Here is a 19,524-nt window from a genome sequence, read left to right as displayed (position 1 = left end):
TTGCCTGCCTTGACTATCAGGAACTGGTATGGAGTGTCCACTATAAAGCAGGCGTGTCTGAAAATTCAGGAAGTTTCTGTGTATTCATGCAAAGAAAACTGGACCTTACAAGTCAGGAAACATAGATTGGAATGCTTTGTCACTGACTTGCTGTGTGACCTTGAGCAGATCACTTCACCTCTCTAGATTTCTATGTCTTCGTGTACGAAGCACTTTGTGGCACTTTCCAATGCACGGGGTGTGCCCCGTACCTGTCCCCTTGGTGTAGCTGTCGCTTAAAGCGAGGTAAATCTTCCTCTCCACAACATATGAATTGTCTTAGATGCTTCAGTTCCCACTTCTGTGAACAACCAGCTCTGAGTTTCTCTTTTATGCTCCTGGCCCGCTGGAGCTCCAGCTCTACCCTGCAACTTTCTGAACACTTCCCCCTTCGGTGTCCCTTGCTTAGCTCCAACCAGTATGTCTAAAACCAACATAAGTATCATATTTCCCCAAACCTAACCATTAGTCACCCTGGTTTGAAAATTTAGTTTCTTCCTCTCTGAGTCAGGTGGCACTTTTGGCTGGGAAAGCATTATCTCCTTCCCCACCCCCTGTCGTCAAGTTATGTTGATTTTTCTCTTTAAAGTAAATGTATCTCATTCCTTTTCTACCACTAGCACACAATTTCAGCTTCTTATCTTAAATCTCAACCATCGCCAGCCACTCCCGTCTCTTCCTATTTAATCATCCGTCTAATACTTGGGTACCTACTGTATGCTGGTTTCTGTGCTAGGCTCTGGGGCTATCGCATGGAGCAAAACAGAGACAGTCCCTGCCCCTTAAGGCACTCAGGGTCTTGTGGGGGAGACAGACATTGCCCAAAGTTACCAAAATGAATATGTAATTACAAGCTGTAATAGCTATGAAGGAAAAGAGTCAATGCAGTTAAAAAAATAAATAACAAGGATACCTAATTTAGATTGGAGAGAAATAAGGCCCCTGAGAAGGTGATACTTCCACCAAGACCCCCAAAATGAGGCTCAGGGTAGGGAGAAAAGGGCTCCAGACTGGGACTAGCATATACTGATGGTCCTAAGACAGGAGTTTGGGCAAGGAACTGCAAGAAGGACTTACTAAGAATTTCAGATTGTATTGTAAGAACATGGGGCACCAAAAATTTTAGATTTTATTCTGAGAACATTGGAAAGCCATTGAAGAGTTTTAATCAGAGGAGTGAGTGATCTGGTTAAAATGTCAGCAGCCACTTTGCAGAAAATAGAGTAAAACAAGAGTGGAAGTGGTAGATATCCTAAGGAGATGGCTGCAGTAGTTCAGGAGAGAAATTATGTTCGTTTGGATGAGGGTGTGGCATAGCATTGTCACTGTCACCTCATTAGCCCAAAACCTCTAGAAACAAGATAAATTCCAAATGTTTTGTTCTGACTCTGACATTTTTAAGCAGGGATCAAAAGGCTGGGGGTGGGGGAGTGGGGCAAGATATTAGAAAGATGCTGGGATACATTACAGAATCCAAGGAAAGTTAACAACTAAGTTTCAGGAAGGGCAGAGATCAGAGCAGCTCTGGAACCTCAGCTGCAGGATTTGCCGTCCTCTTGAGTCTGCTGCCAGCGAGGCAGGCCAGACAGTAGACTTATGGCTGTGTTGGGGACTCCCTACTGAGGATTGGGGGTACACCACAAGGAAAGGGGAACTGTGAGCTGGGCACTCATCCTTTCCGGCATTGACTTTGTTATTCTTCATTTTCTGTGGCCCCAAATGTTTGTAGGTTTACTATACCCTCTAATGGTGTAAAGAGTAGGCATAATTTTTATAGCATCCTGGTTAAAGTGAGGCGCAACCCTACTTCCTTTTTCCTTTGAACGTTTGGCCTAGAGGATGGGAGAAGGGGATCAATATGCCCACCACCATATCCTGCTGGCTCTTCTGCCTGATCAACTATAGTCCTCTCCCATTTCTGATCTCCAGGGTATCAAACTGTTTGCTTTTAAAGCTTTAGTGAAGCAGCTGCCAGATGGTCCAAGCATTCCAATTGTGAGCTTGACGTTCTTGGGATCAGAGATGAATGTGATAAAAAGGAAAAAGAATCTACCTAGCACTAGTATCCTAAAAGCGTGGAGAACACGAGGATGTGCTTTGCATATACCCTTGCCTCCCTCAATTCTGTGGACTGCTTCTGAGGGAGGAACGGAAAACAGAGAGCTGTGCTCTGGTTTTGGATGTACACTTAATACCAGACCAGCGAGGTGAGAGTTCCTGTGTTAAAAGAAACCTTGCATGGTCAGAAGGTTCTTAGGATGTAGGTGGGAGTTTTAGTGACGAGCCCTCCAAGAGGCTACAGCAGACCAGTAAGACTCAAGCCTGAAACATAGCACAGCACAGATGTCCTGTAACCATTAGGCAACAAGCCCTAGGAAAGTCCTGTCCTTTTCTCTCACGGCTCCTGCAATTTCTCACCTGTCTTCCTTTTAAACAGTGATGCCTGTAGTTCCCAAATGGTTTTATTTTCCCACTGGCCCACTGCAGGAACAGCCAGACTCCTGGCTTCGCCTTCAAGCTCCTGTTTCCACAGCAAGCACAAAACAGCACTAGCAGTGGTAAGGGGCAAACAGGGAAGTAAAAGGCACCTCTCTCTCCTCTGTCCCTCACTTCCCAGCCTCTTTCTACTTAGAAACTGAAGAAAGAAATTCAACCTAGATGCCAACAATGGGTCTGTCTACACATAGGTCTAAAAGAAGAGTTGTATGTGTCTCTCTCAACCACTGGAAGCCCTCAACCACAGAGCTAACCAAAAGAAACTCCTGACAAGGTGAAAAGCAAGAATGAGGCCTGCAGAGGTAAAGGGAAAAACAGAACTTCCCCTTTCTCTCTCTTTCTCTACCTCCCTCTCTCTTTCTTTCTTCCTTATTTAATATTTAAATGTAGTTTTCTGATACATTCAACATGCTTAAAATCCACAGAAAGATATACAATGAAAAGTCCCTCCCATTTCTGTAGCCATGTGCCCTGTTTCTGCCTCACCCCCTTCGGTAGCCACTCGTGACTTTCCTTTTTATCCTTACAGAGTTTCTTTATGCAAATACAAGCAAATTATTTATATATATATATATATCCTATTCTTCACACTTCTTTAAAAACTAGCATACTGTATACACATTTCTGTCTCTTGTTTTTTTTCTCCCTAACAGTATATCTTAGAGAATTTTCTTTATCACTACATGAAGAGTTTCTATATTCTTTTTTATAGCTGTACATTTTCCATTATATGGATAGATTATAATTGATTCAATCATTTACCTATTGAGGGACATTTAAGTTGTTTCCAATCTTTTACTAATACAAACAACGCTACAGTGAAAAACCTGGTCATATGTCATTTCACATGGGTGCAAGCATATCCGTAGGATAAATTATCCAAAGTGGAATGGCTGGCACAAAAGATTCGTGCATTTGTCATTTTGATAAATGTTCCAGATTGCCCTCCATAGTGGGAATAAGGAGATTGGAGCAGTGGGAAGGACAGAAAGCATTACTGTGGAGTCATACTCCCCTGCCTAAAACTCACCAGTATTTCTCTCCCCATAAGATAAAGTTTGGTTTCTTCTCCTGGCATGTAAAGGACCTTCAATACATGACCATACTTTAGCTTCATGGCCTGATCTCCTGCCATTCCCTGAACTACTAGCGGTTTCCTAAATACACCTTGATCTTTCCTCTTTTAAAAAACGAACTCAGCTATATCACAGCGTTCCCTGCCTGCATTCTACTGTACCCACCCACTGTGAGCCCTTGGTACTCTCTCTAAACCTCCTGTTAGAGCACTTCTCACACAATCTTGTTATTTAGTATTTTCCCAAATAGAACAAACAAACAAGTAAATGAATGGAGTGAATGAATGAATGTAAGGAATTGCCTGTTCTATGTGGAGGCAAGTGGACAGATGAAATGACCCTTCGAGGGTCTTTCCTGACAAGGATTGCCTTTGCTACAGCAGTGGTCTTTCCTGTCCTCTTTAATCACCCTAAGCTCATTAGTGTTCCCTCTGCAAAATCCCAATGATATCCCCAAAGACCCCACACGAGCCCTTCCAAATTAAGCCAGAAGAACCCATGCTGAGGTCTTAGGCAGAAAGGAGGCCCTGACAGGGTCAACCCATATTGGGGTCCTGTAGTCAGATGAATTTAGTCAGTTTTCCTCTTTGCCACATGGATCTCTGTAATGACTGTTCTTCACCTTTTTACTACAGCAGGAGCAGGTCTGATTTCTTCCAACCAAAAGAGCCTGAACTCACACAAATCTGAGATGAATATGAAGCCAACTGACCCTGGGGCTCTCCAGTCTCACTGCACAATTTGTCTTTAGGGTGTCCCTGCTGTTTTTCCCCAGATCAGGGATCCACAGGGGACTCTACTACAGACCATTCTGTGGGTACTCATGCCTTCAGAGTCTGTGTGGGTTCAACTATTCATAATAGTTGGGTTCAACAAATAGACATGACCCTTCCTGGAGAGTGAGAAAACCACTTGGGAAACATTCTGTTCTTGATAGTTTTTCCCTCTCTGCTTGTCAGTGGGAACAAGAATGATCAGAAGTACATTGTAGGACATGGGACAGGATTGTTCTGACCTTGCCTCTGATTACCTCCCGTCTTAGCTTTCTTATCTCTTTTCTTGCCAGCAAATATCTACAGTGATTACTTTCCCAAATCTTGAAGTGATGAAAATGTCCTCATCTCCCTTCTCCTCCCTCAGCTTTGTCTGCGACTGTTTCTGTTTTGTTTTGTCCAGCAGCCATTATTAGAGTAGACAACATTCCAAATGTACTTCACTCACTTTATTATTAAACTGTCAGCTTTTCCTTGCCAGGGACTAAACCAGGAGATACAAAGATATTTCTATGTCCTAAAAATACCCTAGGTATTTAAAAATTGTTATGTCTACAAGGTAAGCTTAGAGAAGAGTGATAAAGCTATGTGAAAGACTGCTGAAGTTGATAGAATATCCAAATGTTTTCCAATCAGAGATTAAAAAAAAAATAGCTTACAGTACAGAATCTTTACTTGTTCTGAGGTTCTTTGTTTATTACAAACTAGGTGTGGTTCACAGGAAGCCAAAGCTTGATTTCCAGCAAGTTCTCAAATTTCTCTTCTCAACATTTAACTTAGACTTGAAATCTTCATAGGCCAAGAGTGAGAAGACTGTTCAGCAGGGGAAAAAAAAAAGGGCTACTGAGTTACATTGCCAGCCCAGCATTCATTCATTCATTTATTTATTCATTCGTCTATCCATCCATCCATCCCAAATAAACATCTATTGAATATATACTATGTTTCTGTATTCCAGATACCAGGCCAGATCTGGAATACAAAGAATCATAGAACATTGTTTCAAAAGATGTTTACAGAAGCATAATTTATGAGAGTACAAAGTTAATGGAAAATATCCAAAAGTAGATGCGATCATTAAAATGATGGTTATAAAGACCAAGATGGTAACATGAAAAAAAACCTTATAACACAATGTTATATGAAACAAAAGAGAAAAAGTTTATGTCAAATATTTATGAGTCCATACTAATAAATAAAGAATTGCATAAATAAATAAATTGGGAAGAAGAGACAAATCTTCCTGACAGAATTCCAAACAATATATGTAAATCCTATGCCCCTCCAGGAGGTGGAGCTTAATCCCCTCTCCCCATGAGGGTGGACTGGAATTAGTGATTTACTTTTAAAAAAAGAGCATGGAAATGGAGAAATAGCAGCTGTACAGTGGACAAAGCTGGCCAACATTACCTTAACCAAGTGATCAAGGTTAACATCACCAGGGGTGCCGTTTGGATATTATGCACCCCTGTGATGAGATGGGCACATCACCACGTGGTATTCTTTCCAAAAATCCATTGCCCCAGTCTAATCATGAGAAAAACATAACACAGACCCAATTTGAGGGACGTTCTACAAAATACCTGAACAGTACTCCTCAAAACTATCAAGGTCATGAAAAACAAGAGACTGAGTAACTATCACAGACCAAAAGAGCCTAAGGAGACATGACGACTAAATGCAATGTGCTATCCTAGATTGGATCCTGGAACAGAAAAAAGGACATTACTGGCAAAACTGGTAAGATCTGAATAAAGTCTAGAGTTTAGTTAAAAGCAACGTACTATGTTGGTTTCTTAGTCTTGAAGGATGTAAGATGGTGACATTAGCGAAAACAAATTGGATGAGGGGTATATAAGAACTCACTGTCTTTGCAACTTTCCTATAAATCTAAAATTGTTCCAAAATAAGAAGTTTATATATAGGCAAGTATATATACCCCCTTATTGCAATTATAGAAAAACATTCATGGAAAGAAAAATACACATGGGAAGAGAAGGAGATACATAAAAGTAAGTGTAGCTCTGCAGAAATGATGGAACTATGGAGTGATTTTTTTCCTTTTATCTGCCTATTGAAATATCTGTAAAGTGGTCATATTATTTTTTATAATTTAAAGAGTTCACTTTGGTTTGGTTTTAGGGAAAAAATTCTTTCCCTTGAAATGCAGAGGGAATGTACAAAAGTATATAGACACTGGAGGGGGGGGGGTCAAGATAGCTATTGCTTTAAAATACCCCCAAATATTATTCTGCACAAGATGTGCTGACCCACGTTGGCCCAGAAAACATGGAGAGCTCCTTCCTTCTTTCTTTTTCTTTTTTTCCTTCCAGTTTTGTCCTTCCTTCTTTATCTCCCCACCTCATGTGCAGTTCCTCTGAGAACTGGTGCCTCTGTCCAGCCCTTCTGTCCTGAGAGCACACAGGGAGAGGACACCTTGGAGTTTCCATAAGAGCCAGGGACAGAGACAAGGCTAGTGGGAATCAGGAAAACCCTCTTGAGATTTTAGAATGGAAGGTCCAGATAATGACCATCTGGACAGTTCTCCAGAGGCTTCTAGGATTCCAGCTATTCCAGAGACTACAAACAGCACTATTTGACTCTGGCATGGAGCTCCCATCAGCACCCGTGAGCAGAAGCCATTCCTTCATTTGCACTTACTTGCCCATACCTTACCCCTTTTGGACCCAAGTAGAAGTAAAGTCTTTAAAGGCAAAGAGTTTACCAGCCAGACAGAAAACTTATCCAGCTTGCCTTCTTTCCATAATATGCCAGTCAAAGATCCCAGAGAACAGATAGATAGAGCAAGCCTTCTTTTTCGTTCTTAATTAACGTCACCCACCCACCCCAAAAAAATGACCAGAAATAAGTTCATTTTTTTAAACCTCTGACCAAGGAGTGGGCACATGGATCAAGCTGGATTGCCTGAACTCTTTCCCTAGTCTTGGAACCTTGAGCAAATAAGACAATGACCAAAAAAGTAAGTGGGTTGGCGCTTTCTCATTCTAGCATGGTGAAGAGACTGTCATTCCTCTCTCCTGGATTCCGGGGCCGCCAGTTTCCTATCCTGTTCTGAGTCCAGTTTTTTAGCTTAACCTTCAAATCTTTTTAGTACATTCCTTTTTCTTAAGTTAGCAGGAGCCAGATTCTGTTGCTGGCAAGCAAAGAACCTTGGTATAGGCAGTGAAAGGGCCACAGTGACAAATTATGCAATTAAATATTGGCTTTACTTGTCTGACTTAAACTGATCCAGATCATGGATGTGTGATTCTTTTCATCTCCCATGTAAATGACTCAGTGCTTGGATGCAGTTCCTGCCCTTTAGGAATTTACAGTTTCGTTATAACATAAGACGTACACAAATGAAATCATTACATATGGATTTTTTACTGTGTGCTGAACACTATTCTAAAGTTTTTACATGTATGACTCATTTAATCCTCCCAACTACACTATGAAGTAGATACCATTATCATTTCCATTCTATAAAGAAGTAATTGAGGCACAGAGAGTTAAATAACTTGCCCAAAGTGACAAAGCAGTAAACAATGGAGCCTGGATCCAAATACAGCCAGTCTGGTTCCAAAAGTCCCACTCTTAACAACTATGTTATACGGGAATGAATGTTAAAGACAGAGTTCTGGAAGGTCAGAGAAGGGGGAGATCAATGTGGCCAGACTGATCAGGGGAGGCCTCGAGAGCCTCTTGGTTCTGGAGCTGGGTGGGAGGCAGCGTGGGAGTTAATCTGAGATGAGGGAGAAGGGCCTTTTGGGACAGAGAGGAGGGTCAATGCAGCAGGAGCAAAAACAAAGCTGAAACTGAAAACGTTGTTTAGACAACTATGAGACATACAGAGAAGGGGGTCTTTTGGAAAGTATTCAAAGAACAACTGGATAGTTAGCGGGAAGGTCAGACCATAAAGGGCCTTGAATGACAGGTCAACCACTATGACTTTACCCTACAATGAGGGCCCCTACAGCTTTTACAGGGAATAACATTTGGGAACATTTTTTTGTTATAGAAAATTGAAAGCATACACAAAGATATTGAGAGTAGAATACTGAACCCCGTGTATTCTTTATGCAGCTTCAGCAATTACCAGCTCACAGTCAATTGTGTTTCATCTATATCCCCACCCTCTACCCCTATCAAGATTATTTTGAAGCAAATCTCAGACATATTAATTCATCTGTACATACGTCAGTATATGTAGAAAATCCCAAGAAATCTATTTTTTAAAACGCTCCTAAAACTAATGAGTTTAGCAATGTAGCAGGATATAAGATAAACATACAAAAGTCAATTGCATTTCTGTATACTAGCAATGAACACGTGGACACCAAAATTAAAAACACCATACCACTTACTAAAAAAAGAAAGAAAAAGAAACACTTAGTTGTAAATCAAACAAAATATGTACAGGATTTGTACACAGAAAGCACAAATTTCAGATGAAAGATATCAAAGAAGATCTAAATGAATGGAGAGGTATATTATGTTCGTGGATTGGAAGAGTCAACATAGTAAAGATGTCAGTTATCTCCAAATTTATATACAGACTTAATGCAAATCCTATCAAAATTTCAGCAAGATTTTTTTGTTTTATGGACAAGGTTATTCTAAAATTTATATGAAAATACAAAGGACAAGAATAACAAACTATTTTGAAAAAGAAGAAAGTAAGAGGAATCAGCCTACCCAATTTCAAGACATTATATGGTTACAGTAATGAAGAACTGTGTGCTAGGGGCTTCGCTGGTGATGCAGTGGTTAAGAATCTGCCTGCCAATGCAGGAGACACGGGTTCAAGCCCTGGTATGGGAAGATCACACATGCTGTGGAGCAGCTAAGCCCGTGTGCCACAACTACTGAGCCTGCGCTCTAGAGCCCGTGAGCCACAACTACTGAACCCGTGAGCCTAGAGCCTGCGCTCTGCAACAAGAGAAGCCACCGCAATGAGAAGCCCACACACCGCAACGAAGAGTAGCCCCTGCTCGCCGCCACTAGAGAAAGCCCGTGCGCAGCAACGAAAACCAAATGCAGCCAAAAATAAAAATAAATAAATTTATTTAAAAAAAAAAAACTGTGTGGTACTGGTGGAGGTATAGACACAGATCATTGAAACAGAATAGAGAGCCCAGCAATAGACCAATGCAAATTATGCCCACCTGATTTTTGACAAAGAAGCAAAAGCAGTTTGATGGAAGAAGGATAGCCCTTTCAACAAATGTTGCTGGAACAATTGGAAATCCACAGACAAAAAAAAAAAAATGAACCTTGACTTAGTATCACAGCTATACAAAAATTAACTCAAAATGGATCACAGACTTAAATGTAAAATGTAAAATTATAGAACTTTTAGGAAAAAAAAAAAAGGAGAAAATCTCAGGATCTATGGCTAAGCAAAGAATTCTTAGACTTGACACCAAAAGCATGATTTATATAAGGACACATCAAAATAAAAACTTTTTCTCTGCAAAAGACCCTGTTAGGAGGACAAAAACGCAAGCTACAAACTGGGAGAAAATATTGCAAACCACACATGCAGTAAAGAGCTAGTACCTAAAATACATAAGGAACTCTCAAAACTCAACAGTAAATGTATGTCAATTATATCTCAATTTTTAATAATTAAATTAAAAACTCAACAGTAATAAACAATCCAACTAGAATATGAGCAAAAGATATGAAGAGACATTTCACTGAAAAAGATACACAGATCGCAAATAAGCACATGAAAACATGGTCAATATTACTAGCCATTAGGGAAATGCAAATTTAAACCACAAAATATAACTACATAGCTATCAGAATCACAGAAATTAAAAATAGTAACAATATTAAATGTTGACAAGGATGCAGAGAGCCTGTATCACTTGTTTATTGCAGGTGGGAGTATAAAATCATATAGCCACCCTGGAAAACAGTTTGTCAGTTTCTTATAAGACTAAGCATGCAACTATCCTACAACCCACCAATTTCACTGTTGCACATTTATCTCCAAGAAATGAAAATACATATTCACACAAAAATCCGTGTGTGATGCTAATAGCAGCTTTATTAGTCAAAAACTGGAAACAACCCAGGTATCATTCTACAGCTGAATAATTAAAAAACTATAGTACATCCGTACCTTAAAACATTACTCAGAATTAAAAGGAACAAACTATTGATACATGCAACAACCTGGATGAATCCCCAGAGAGTTATGCTGAGTGAAAAAAAGTCAATCCCCAAACATTCTGCATGATTCCATTTATATAACGTCCTTGAAATGACAAAAGTACAGAAACGGAGAACAGAGTAGTGGTTTCCAGAGGTTAAGGAGAGGGTGGGGGCAGGGGGGAAGTGAATGTGGCTATAAAAGGGCAACAGGAGGGATCCTTGGCAATATTCTGTATCTTTACTCTTTCAATGTTAGCATCCTGTTTGTGATGTTGTATTATAGTTTTGCAAGCTATTACCATTGGGGGAAATGGGGTAAAAGGTATGTGGACTGTGTCTGTATTATTTCTTATAATTGCATGTGTGTCTACAATTATTTCAAATTAAAAGTTTAATTTTAAAAATTGATGTTATAAATTGCCATGAGAAAGAATCAGCAGATGTAATAGGAAAATCTCCAGGAACTACAGAATTTAGAGCAATATGAAAGGAAATTGAAAATAAATATATTAATATACATGGAAATGGAAAGGGCTAAAAATAGACAAGCAAATGCTAAGAAGAATAATCTTGCTCTAACAGACATCAAAATGTGTTCTAAAGCTATCATAATTAAGATAGTGTGGCACTTGTGTAGGAAAAGACAAATTAGAACAACGAAACAAAATGGAAAGTCCATAAATAGATCTATACATATAAGGAAGCTTGATATGCCACAGAGGTGGTATCACAAGTCAATAGGGCAGTGATAGATTATTTTTAAATGATTATTTAATACTGGGTTATCCATATGAAAAAATATTATTTTAGATCCACACCTCAAGTCAACACACAAAAAAATTCTAGGTAAAGACCTAAATGTGAAAAATAAAATTTTATTACTGTTGTGGCTTAAACTGTGTCCCCCCAAAAGATCTGTTCAAGTCCTAATCCTTGGTACCTGTGAATGTGACCTTTATGAAAATAGGGTCTTTGCAGATGAAATCAAGGTAAGATGAGGTTGCAATCCCTGACATCAGTCACTCTGGTTTCTCTGATTCTGCTCTTCCCAAAGGCTTGGAAACCCCAGGAGATGGGAGAATTGTTTTTTTGCTGTGTTATCTCTGCTTGGGCAAGCTATTCCAAGCAACTGGGACACCTGTGCCCCTGTCTTGGTGCCACCTCTGCCCCTGCCAGTGACTGCCCAGGTGCCAGCTGGCTCCTCCCTGGGGGTGCAGATACCAAATGAACTTACTGGGATGGGTGGGTATTAAAAGTCCTGGCCTCGGTCCCTGAAACACTGTCTCTGCTTGATGCCTGCAGCCATGTGGCTGGTTCTCCTCCTCCTGCTGTGGCTGAGCCCTGCAGCCCCAAACCAGGAGACAGGTGAGAAGCCAGGCTAGCAGGTCGAAGGGACCTGGCCTCTAGTCTCTTTTATTTATTCATTCATTCGTTTGATCAACCATTTTTGTCCCTGGCATGATCCGCCTCCTTATGTTCACTAATTCATTAATTAAATAATTCATTTATTCAGACATCTACCAGTGCTTAAGGTGGCTTCTCTGTGTACCCACATTCATATTTATAAGTTGTCCTTGGATGATTCGCTTGGGAAGGTCTGTTTTGGTTGGGAAATCAAGAGGAATGTCCAGAAGAGGTGCCTATGAGTAGAGGCAGCAGGGGGCTCTGGAATGTGCACTGTCGGGGGGTGGGAGCAGTACAAGAGGGAAGGTGGTATGACAAGCCCAGATCCAGATTAATAGGCAGACTCACTGGGCAACTACCAGGCACCAACCCATTTGGTTTGCTTAAATATTCCTGGAAATCCAGTGGGATGGAGAAAGCTGTATCTACCAGAACCTCTTTTGGGAGAAAACTAGATGTCATTGCTAGGAATACTTTTTGTAGGGGTGGGAGCCTCAAGGTGTGTGCTTAAGTAGTAACAGATGTGTTAATAAATTGCTTGTAAAAAGGACTTCTGAGGAAGGGCGGGGCTTCAGATTTGCTGAGTGGGGTTCGCAATTTGGGGGCTGGAGCAGTATCACTGGGAAATGTACAGGGGAGGAGGAGGCTGCCCAGTGCCCCCTTTCCACACCCTGCCCCAGCAGTGCTCACCCTCTTCTCTATAAAACTGTCGAACAGGTTTAAAGAGTGTTGTTCTGGAGGGGTGCCAACTATTAGCATGGGGTTCTTCACCCAGCCTTGTTTGGGGCTGTTCCTGGCCTCACAGCTTGTCACTTCTACAAGCCTTTTAGTCTGAAGCCAACGAGATGGTCACACAGGAGTCCCTGATCTACTGCCTCTTCACCAGGAGTCTGTTTCCTGGTGGGCTCACTGCCCCTCCACCAACCCTGCGGCTCTCTCCTCTTACCTGTGGTGCAGCACTTACCATACAGTATGATGACATTCTGGTTACTTGTAGTATGATGACTCTGTTCACTAGACTGAGCTCTTGGAAGGTGTTTCTTTGGAGGGTTGGGTTGGACAGGGCAGTGGAATGTATGTCCATGATCCACCATGGTACCTGGCTCAGAGAGTCACTCAATAGAATAAAATGAATAAATGAATGAATGCATGAGTGAGTGAACGGGTGGTTGGTCACCATGGGGTGAACTTCCTTTCCCTTATTGAGCTGCCATTTTTCTGATGGGACCAGTCAGCGCTGTCAGGAACTGTAAATCTGTCTTGGCCTATGGACACCCTGGGAGCTCAAATGTGAGCCCAAGTCCAATTCAGCTCTTTTAAATTAAATTAAGTATAAATTATTTGACACCAGAACTATAGAGATACATTTCCTGCCTTCCACCAATTGGTAGGAAGGCAGATAAACACACCTTCAGGAAGAAGATCGTAACAATAATGGAGACAGGGATTAATGCTATGTTAGAAATTGAAATCAATAGATTTTAAAAGTAAGAGGAAAAAGTCAATCCCAGTAAATGTAGTTAATACCTACGTCCCAGCTGGGGGGATGTAGGAAGGCCTCTCAGGATAGATCAAATTTATTTAAAAAAAATTTTTATTATGGAAAATTTGAAACACACAAAAGTAGAGGGGATAGTTAAATGAACCCAATGGACCTATTGGCTAGCGTGAAAATTATCAACACCAAATTCTTATCCACCATATTAAAAAATATATATAACCACAATACCTTATCAGAGCTGAAATAATTAAAATAATTACTACCATTTAATACCTATTAGTGTGCATACTTCTCCAACTATCAAAAAGTCCTTTTTGCAACTGGCTTATTCGAATCAGGATCCAAACAAGGTCCACACATACATTTAGCTGTTATATTCTTAAGTCTCTTTAAATCTATATCAGCTCTCTTCCTTTTTTTTTCATGCTGTTTATTTGTTGAAGAAACCAGGTCATTTGTCCTGTACACTGTCCTGAATTCTGGATTTGTCTGACTGGATCCTTGTGGGTGCTCTTCTGTCCCCTGCATTTCCTGAAATCTGGTAGTTAAGGTTCATTTCTTTTGGTAAGTATATTCTGTAGGTGAGGCTATGTACTATCTATTGCATGGAGAAGGAGACAGGCAATGTCTAGTCATCTCACTTCTACTGGTGTTAAACTTGATCAGCCAGATGCATCCGTTTGTAGGTCCATTATAAAAGTTCCCCCTCGACCTTTCTCTAATGGTTTTAGCTTCCACTGATGATTGTTACCTAGATCCAGTTTTTCATTAAGGATTGCCATATGGTGGTTTTCTAATTCTACCATTGATTCTGCATTTGTTAGCTGGAGTTCTTCTATAAAGAAGACCTTTCCCTTGTCAACTATTTGGTTTGTGTGGAAAGACTGGATAAATGATTCTTCATTTATCACTCTCAAAATAACAAGCTGGTTCGTTAGCAACCCAGGGAAGGTTGAATTTAATCATGACCTTGAAGGATAAGTATGTTTTCTTCTAGTGGCTGTGAGAGGGAAGGGCCTTCCAATCAGAGGAAACAGCTTGACTAAAGGCTCAAAAGCAGGAATATGCAGGATCTTTAGAGAATGGCCCAGAGCAGTGGCAAGTGCAACCAAAGGCTTTTTGAAAGAAAAAGCCCTGAGCCTGATGTGGTGGAAAAAGCCAGGGGAAAGTCAAAATTGCTGGTTCCACTCCCAGCTCTGTCACCCAATCACTGCTTGTGAACACTGCTTTTCCATTTTTAGATCAGTGTCTTTCAAACTTTTCTGGCCACAGTCCACATTAATAGAGATATTTTACACTGTGATCCAATACTTACATACATATACAGAAAAACACAAAAATTTCAGAAAGAACCCCAAGCAACTTACACTTCTATATACAATATACAATATATGTAGATATTTTGTATCCTATCCTATCCTATGCTATCCTATCCTATTCCACTCCACTCCATTCCACTCCATCCCAGACTGTTAAAATAAATGCTGGTCATGACCACTGACTTGATCTCTGACCCCTAAATGGGGTACAGCCCTCATTTGGATGGTCCCTGGGGCTCTTTGCCGGCTCCAATCCTTTGATCGTTTCCTGGTCTTGGTGACAAACTGACACTGAACCAGGCACTTGGGAAAGGGGATGATATGAGAATGGAAACTGATCATTTGTAGGAGGCTCCTGAGTAGAACATGAGGCAGAAGCCAGACCAAACTCAGAGGCCACCATTCCAGCCCAGCCCACCATCACCTGGAGAGATCTGACCTCCCTGGGCCACCGCCCCCCTTTCACCAGACACCTACCTGCTGGCCCCTGTTTCCACAACAGGCTGGGTTAGCCACACCTGGCCCCGCCTCCCCTCAGAGGCCCGCTCCCTACTGATCCTTTCAACTTTGGAAGGTCGTCAGGCTTATGCCTAAACAAAGCCCCAGGCAGGTGCTAACCTAACAGGAGGCAATTGGGAAGGTCAAGGTAAAGTAAAGGGAAAACAACATTGAGAGTGCTGGGCATGAGAGTACCTGGGGCCCCTTCTGATCTGAGCCAAAGACTCACCAGGTTACCTGGGCCACGGTCCCTATCTGCCAATGTCTTGTTTTCCTTATGTCTTAAAGAAGATGAACCCCTTCATCTTGTAGTGGATAAGGAATGATCAGATAATAACTGAGTTGAGGGCTGCCCTGGTGGCGCAGTGGTTGAGAATCTGCCTGCCAATGCAGGGGACACGGGTTTGAGCCCTGGTCCGGGAAGATCCCACATGCTGTGGGGCAACTAAGCCCGTGCACCACAACTACTGAGCCTGCGCTCTAGAGCCCGGAAGCCACAACTACTGAAGCCTGTGCACCTAGAGTCTGTGCTCCGCAACAAGAGAAGCCACCACAATGAGAAGCCCAGGCACCGCAACGAAGAGTAGCCCCGTCTCACTGCAACTAGAGAAAGCCCCGTGTGCATCAACGAAGACCCAGTGCAACCAAAAATAAAATAAGATAAATAAATTGAAAAAAAAAAAATAATAATTGAGTTGAGCACCTTGGGGAAATGGTAGGAATTGGGGTTGGTGAAACTGTTTTGTGAATAGCGGCCTTGGAGAACTTCCTCCAACTTTGTGGGGTTTTTCTACGTCCCTCTTCTCACAACTCTTCTGTCGTTTTCTCTATTGCCTCTGTGTCTTCCTTGCTGTCACTCCCCTGTCACACTCTTCTTTTTGTCTCTCTTCTTGCTCACTCTTCTCTCTTAGCTCTGTCTCTCTCTCTCTCTCTCTTTTTTTTTTTTTTTTTGCGGTACACGGGCCTCTCACTGTTGTGGCCTCTCCCGTTGCAGAGCACAGGCTCCGGACGCACAGGTTCAGTGGCCATGGCTCACAGGCACAGCCGCTCTGCGGCATGCGGGATCCTCCCAGACCGAGGCACGAATCCATGTCCCCTGCATCGGCAGGCGGACTCCCAACCACTGCGCCACCAGGGAAGTCCTGTCTCTCTCCTTTTAATAGCAACTTTATTGAGATACAATTCACATAATGTAAAAGTCATCCTTTTAAAATATACAATTCATGGTTTTTACTATATTTACGGAGTTGTGCAACCAACACTATTACCTAAGTTTAGAACATTTCATCACCTCCCAAAGAAACACCGTACCCATTAACAGTCACACCCTTATTCACCACACCTCCCACCCCTGGCAGCCATTAATCTACTTTCTATGGATTTGCCTGCTCTAGACATTTCACAGAAATAGAATCATATAATACATGGCCTTTTGTGGCTGACTTCTTTCGTCTAGCATAACATTTTCAAGGTTCATCCATGTTGTAGCATGTATCAGCATTTCATTCTTTTTTATGGCTGAATGATATTCCATTGTATAGAAATTTCATATTATGTTTTATCCTCTCATCAGTTAATGGACATTTGAATTATTTCCACTTTTTTGCTGTTATGAATAATGTTTCTATGAACATTTATGTACGGGATTTTATGTGAACATATATTTTCAATTCTTTTAAGTATATACCCAGAAGTAGATTTGCTGGATCATATGGTAACTCTACATTTAACATTCTGAGGAACTGCCAAACAATTTTTCAAAGTGGCTGCACCATTTTACACTTCTGCTAGCCATGTGTGGGGTTCCAATTTCTCCACATCCTCACCAACACTTGTTTTTGTTTTTAGCCATCCTAGTGGATGTGGAGTGGTAACTCATTGTGATTTTAATTTGCATTTTCCTGATGATTAGTGATGTTGAGCACCCTTTTATGTGCTTATTGGCCATTTGTGTATCTTCTTTGGATATATTTTTGCTCATTTTAAAATGGGGTTATTTGTCTTTTTATGTTGTTGAGTTTGTGAGAGTTCTTTACATATTCTGAATAAAATTCTCTTATTGCATATATGATTTGCAGATGTTTTCCCATCCCATGGGTTGTCTTTTCACTTTCTTGATAGTATCCTTAGAAGCCCAAAACTTTGATCAAGTCTACTTTATCTATTCTTTCTTTTGTCACTTATGCTTTTGGTGTCATACCTGAAAAACTACTGCTTAATCCAAGGTCATGACAATATCTAGAGTTTTACAGTTTTAACTCTTACATTTAGATTTGTGATCCATTTTCAGTTAATTTTTATATATGGTGTGAGGTAGAGGTCCAAATTCATTCTTTTGCATATGGATATCTAGTTGTCCCAGCACCATTTGTTAAATCTGTCTCTCTCTTTTTTTTTTTTTTTTTGTTTTGCGGTACGCGGGCCTCTCACTGTTGTGGCCTCTCCCGTTGTGGAGCACAGGCTCCAGACGCGCAGGCTCAGCGGCCATGGCTCACGGGCCCAGCCGCTCCGCGGCACGCGGGATCTTCCCGGACCGGGACATGAACCTGTATCCCCTGCATCGGCAGGCGGACTCTCAACCACTGCGCCACCAGGGAAGCCCTGTCTCTTTTTAATGTCCCTTTGTCTCCAGGCAGCTGCTCCCAACCCCAGCCCCTCTGCTGCCTTGGAATGGATCACCACTGCAGGAGAGGAAGCTGCTACTGTGATGAATTCTGCCATGTGGTACCAGACCGCTGCCTGGATCACCGTGCCCTCTGCAACACTGGTAACTCACATGCAGGCTCCATTCCACCCCCAGCAGAGCTGGATGCTGTGATTGACAGAGGCAAGCCCCTTGCATGTACTTTAGGCCAAGGCCAGGGTGTGGACTGGATGGCTTCTAAGGTCCCTGACATCCCAAGATCCTGGCATTCTGTCCATTTCACATCAAAAGTGCCTACACATTCCTCCCTGCTTTCTTTCCCCACTGCTCCTTGCCACCTGCTGCTCCCCTCTGAGCCACTTTTGCAGGTCCCACAAGGAGAGGTTCAGCTGTTGGTGACTGGGGAATAGGGTGGGGAAATAGGGTGGCTGTGTTGCACCTAACTGTCCCCGCTTCTCTTGCAGTACAGATGCCTCTTGACCTGTCCCATGTAGACTTCTGAGGGCAGACAGGAGTCTGCAGAGAGGTGCTGGGGGTAATGGGCAGCAGCAGGGGGTGGGAGGCAGGGATGAGGACAGGATCTTTCACCTGTGTTTTTCTGCTCCTCAAACTATCAGCATGGTGCTGCAGGTGGTGCTGAGGAAGGAGAACCCGCCCAAGCCCTGCCAGAAGCAATCTAGACTGGATGCAAAGCATGGTGAGTGCCCTGGAGATGCTCCTAGAAGGGGTGGCTGGCAACCTGCTCCTGCCTCCCTGGCCTCCAAGCCCCAAAGTCAAGGAGCAAATACCAAAGGGGGCAAAGAGCCTGAGCTGGGCGCAGCACTGTTGCAGCCACGGTTTTAGGGTAGAAGCCAGGGTTCCTGCCCATGAACACTGACACTGAATTTCATATAATTCTCATGTGTCATGAAGTAATATTCTTCTTTTGACTTTTTTCAACCGTATAAAAATGTAAAAAACATTCTTAACTTGTGATCTATACCAAAAACCGGCAGCAAGACAGATTTGGTCCACAGACTGTGGTTTGCTGCTCTCTGCCCTAAATCATCCTCTATTCCTTATTTTCCTTTTGTGTCCCGGCTTCAGCCCTGACCTGTCCAGCTCTCTGCGCAGCACTGGAGGAGAGCTCTCAGCCCCCACCCTAGCCTATTACAGCGTTGGGCAGAAAGAAAGGCAGTATAGCGCGATGGAAAGAGCTTGGACTTGGGAGCCAGATAGACCTGGGTTCAAATCCTGGCTGACCTCAAGCCTTCAGTCTTCTGAGCCTTTCCGCGCCTCCCTTTCCTCATCTGTGTCCTAGAGCTTGCCTTGCAGGGCCACTGTGGAAGGGCCTGGTTCTTGGTGGATGAACAAGAGAGAGCGGTTATTTGGGGAAATGTAAATTAGCTGGAGAGGCAACAGGCCTTCGCTTACTGCTCATTAGGTCTGGCAGCTTCTCCAAACCAGCCCCTCTCCATCTCCATGAAGGGACTCAAGAAGACGGCCTGACGCCTCCCTGAAGCTCCTCCCCCACTCAGTGCCAGCAGGGCCCTGGAACAAAGCTCAGCCTCCCCTCCTGGGGCCATGATCACTGGGCCCAGGGGTGCATGTCTCCCAGCTGCCACCCTGT

General features: G+C 42.4%; 1 protein-coding gene across 4 annotated transcripts in view; it reads left to right on the top strand.

The window, feature by feature from the left end:
* The first annotated feature begins 96 nt into the window (after positions 1 to 96).
* The window catches only part of MUC20 (mucin 20, cell surface associated), a 33,861-nt gene continuing 14,433 nt past the window's right edge, over positions 97 to 19,524 (top strand). For 2 of the 4 annotated variants that reach the window (XM_033855708.2, XM_019922630.3), the window contains exon 1: positions 97 to 18,612. In XM_033855708.2, the coding sequence (XP_033711599.1) occupies positions 18,534 to 18,612 (79 nt within the window). In that variant the 5' untranslated portion in view covers positions 97 to 18,533. The remainder of the gene's footprint in view (positions 18,613 to 19,524) is intronic. The other 2 variants (XM_073804120.1, XM_073804119.1) reach the window with 2 other exon arrangements.

Source organism: Tursiops truncatus, chromosome 4 (assembly GCF_011762595.2).
Source record: "Tursiops truncatus isolate mTurTru1 chromosome 4, mTurTru1.mat.Y, whole genome shotgun sequence".
Lineage (NCBI taxonomy): Eukaryota > Metazoa > Chordata > Mammalia > Artiodactyla > Delphinidae > Tursiops > Tursiops truncatus.
Note: the sequence above shows the minus strand (reverse complement) of the source record. Positions and strands in the feature narration are given on the sequence as shown.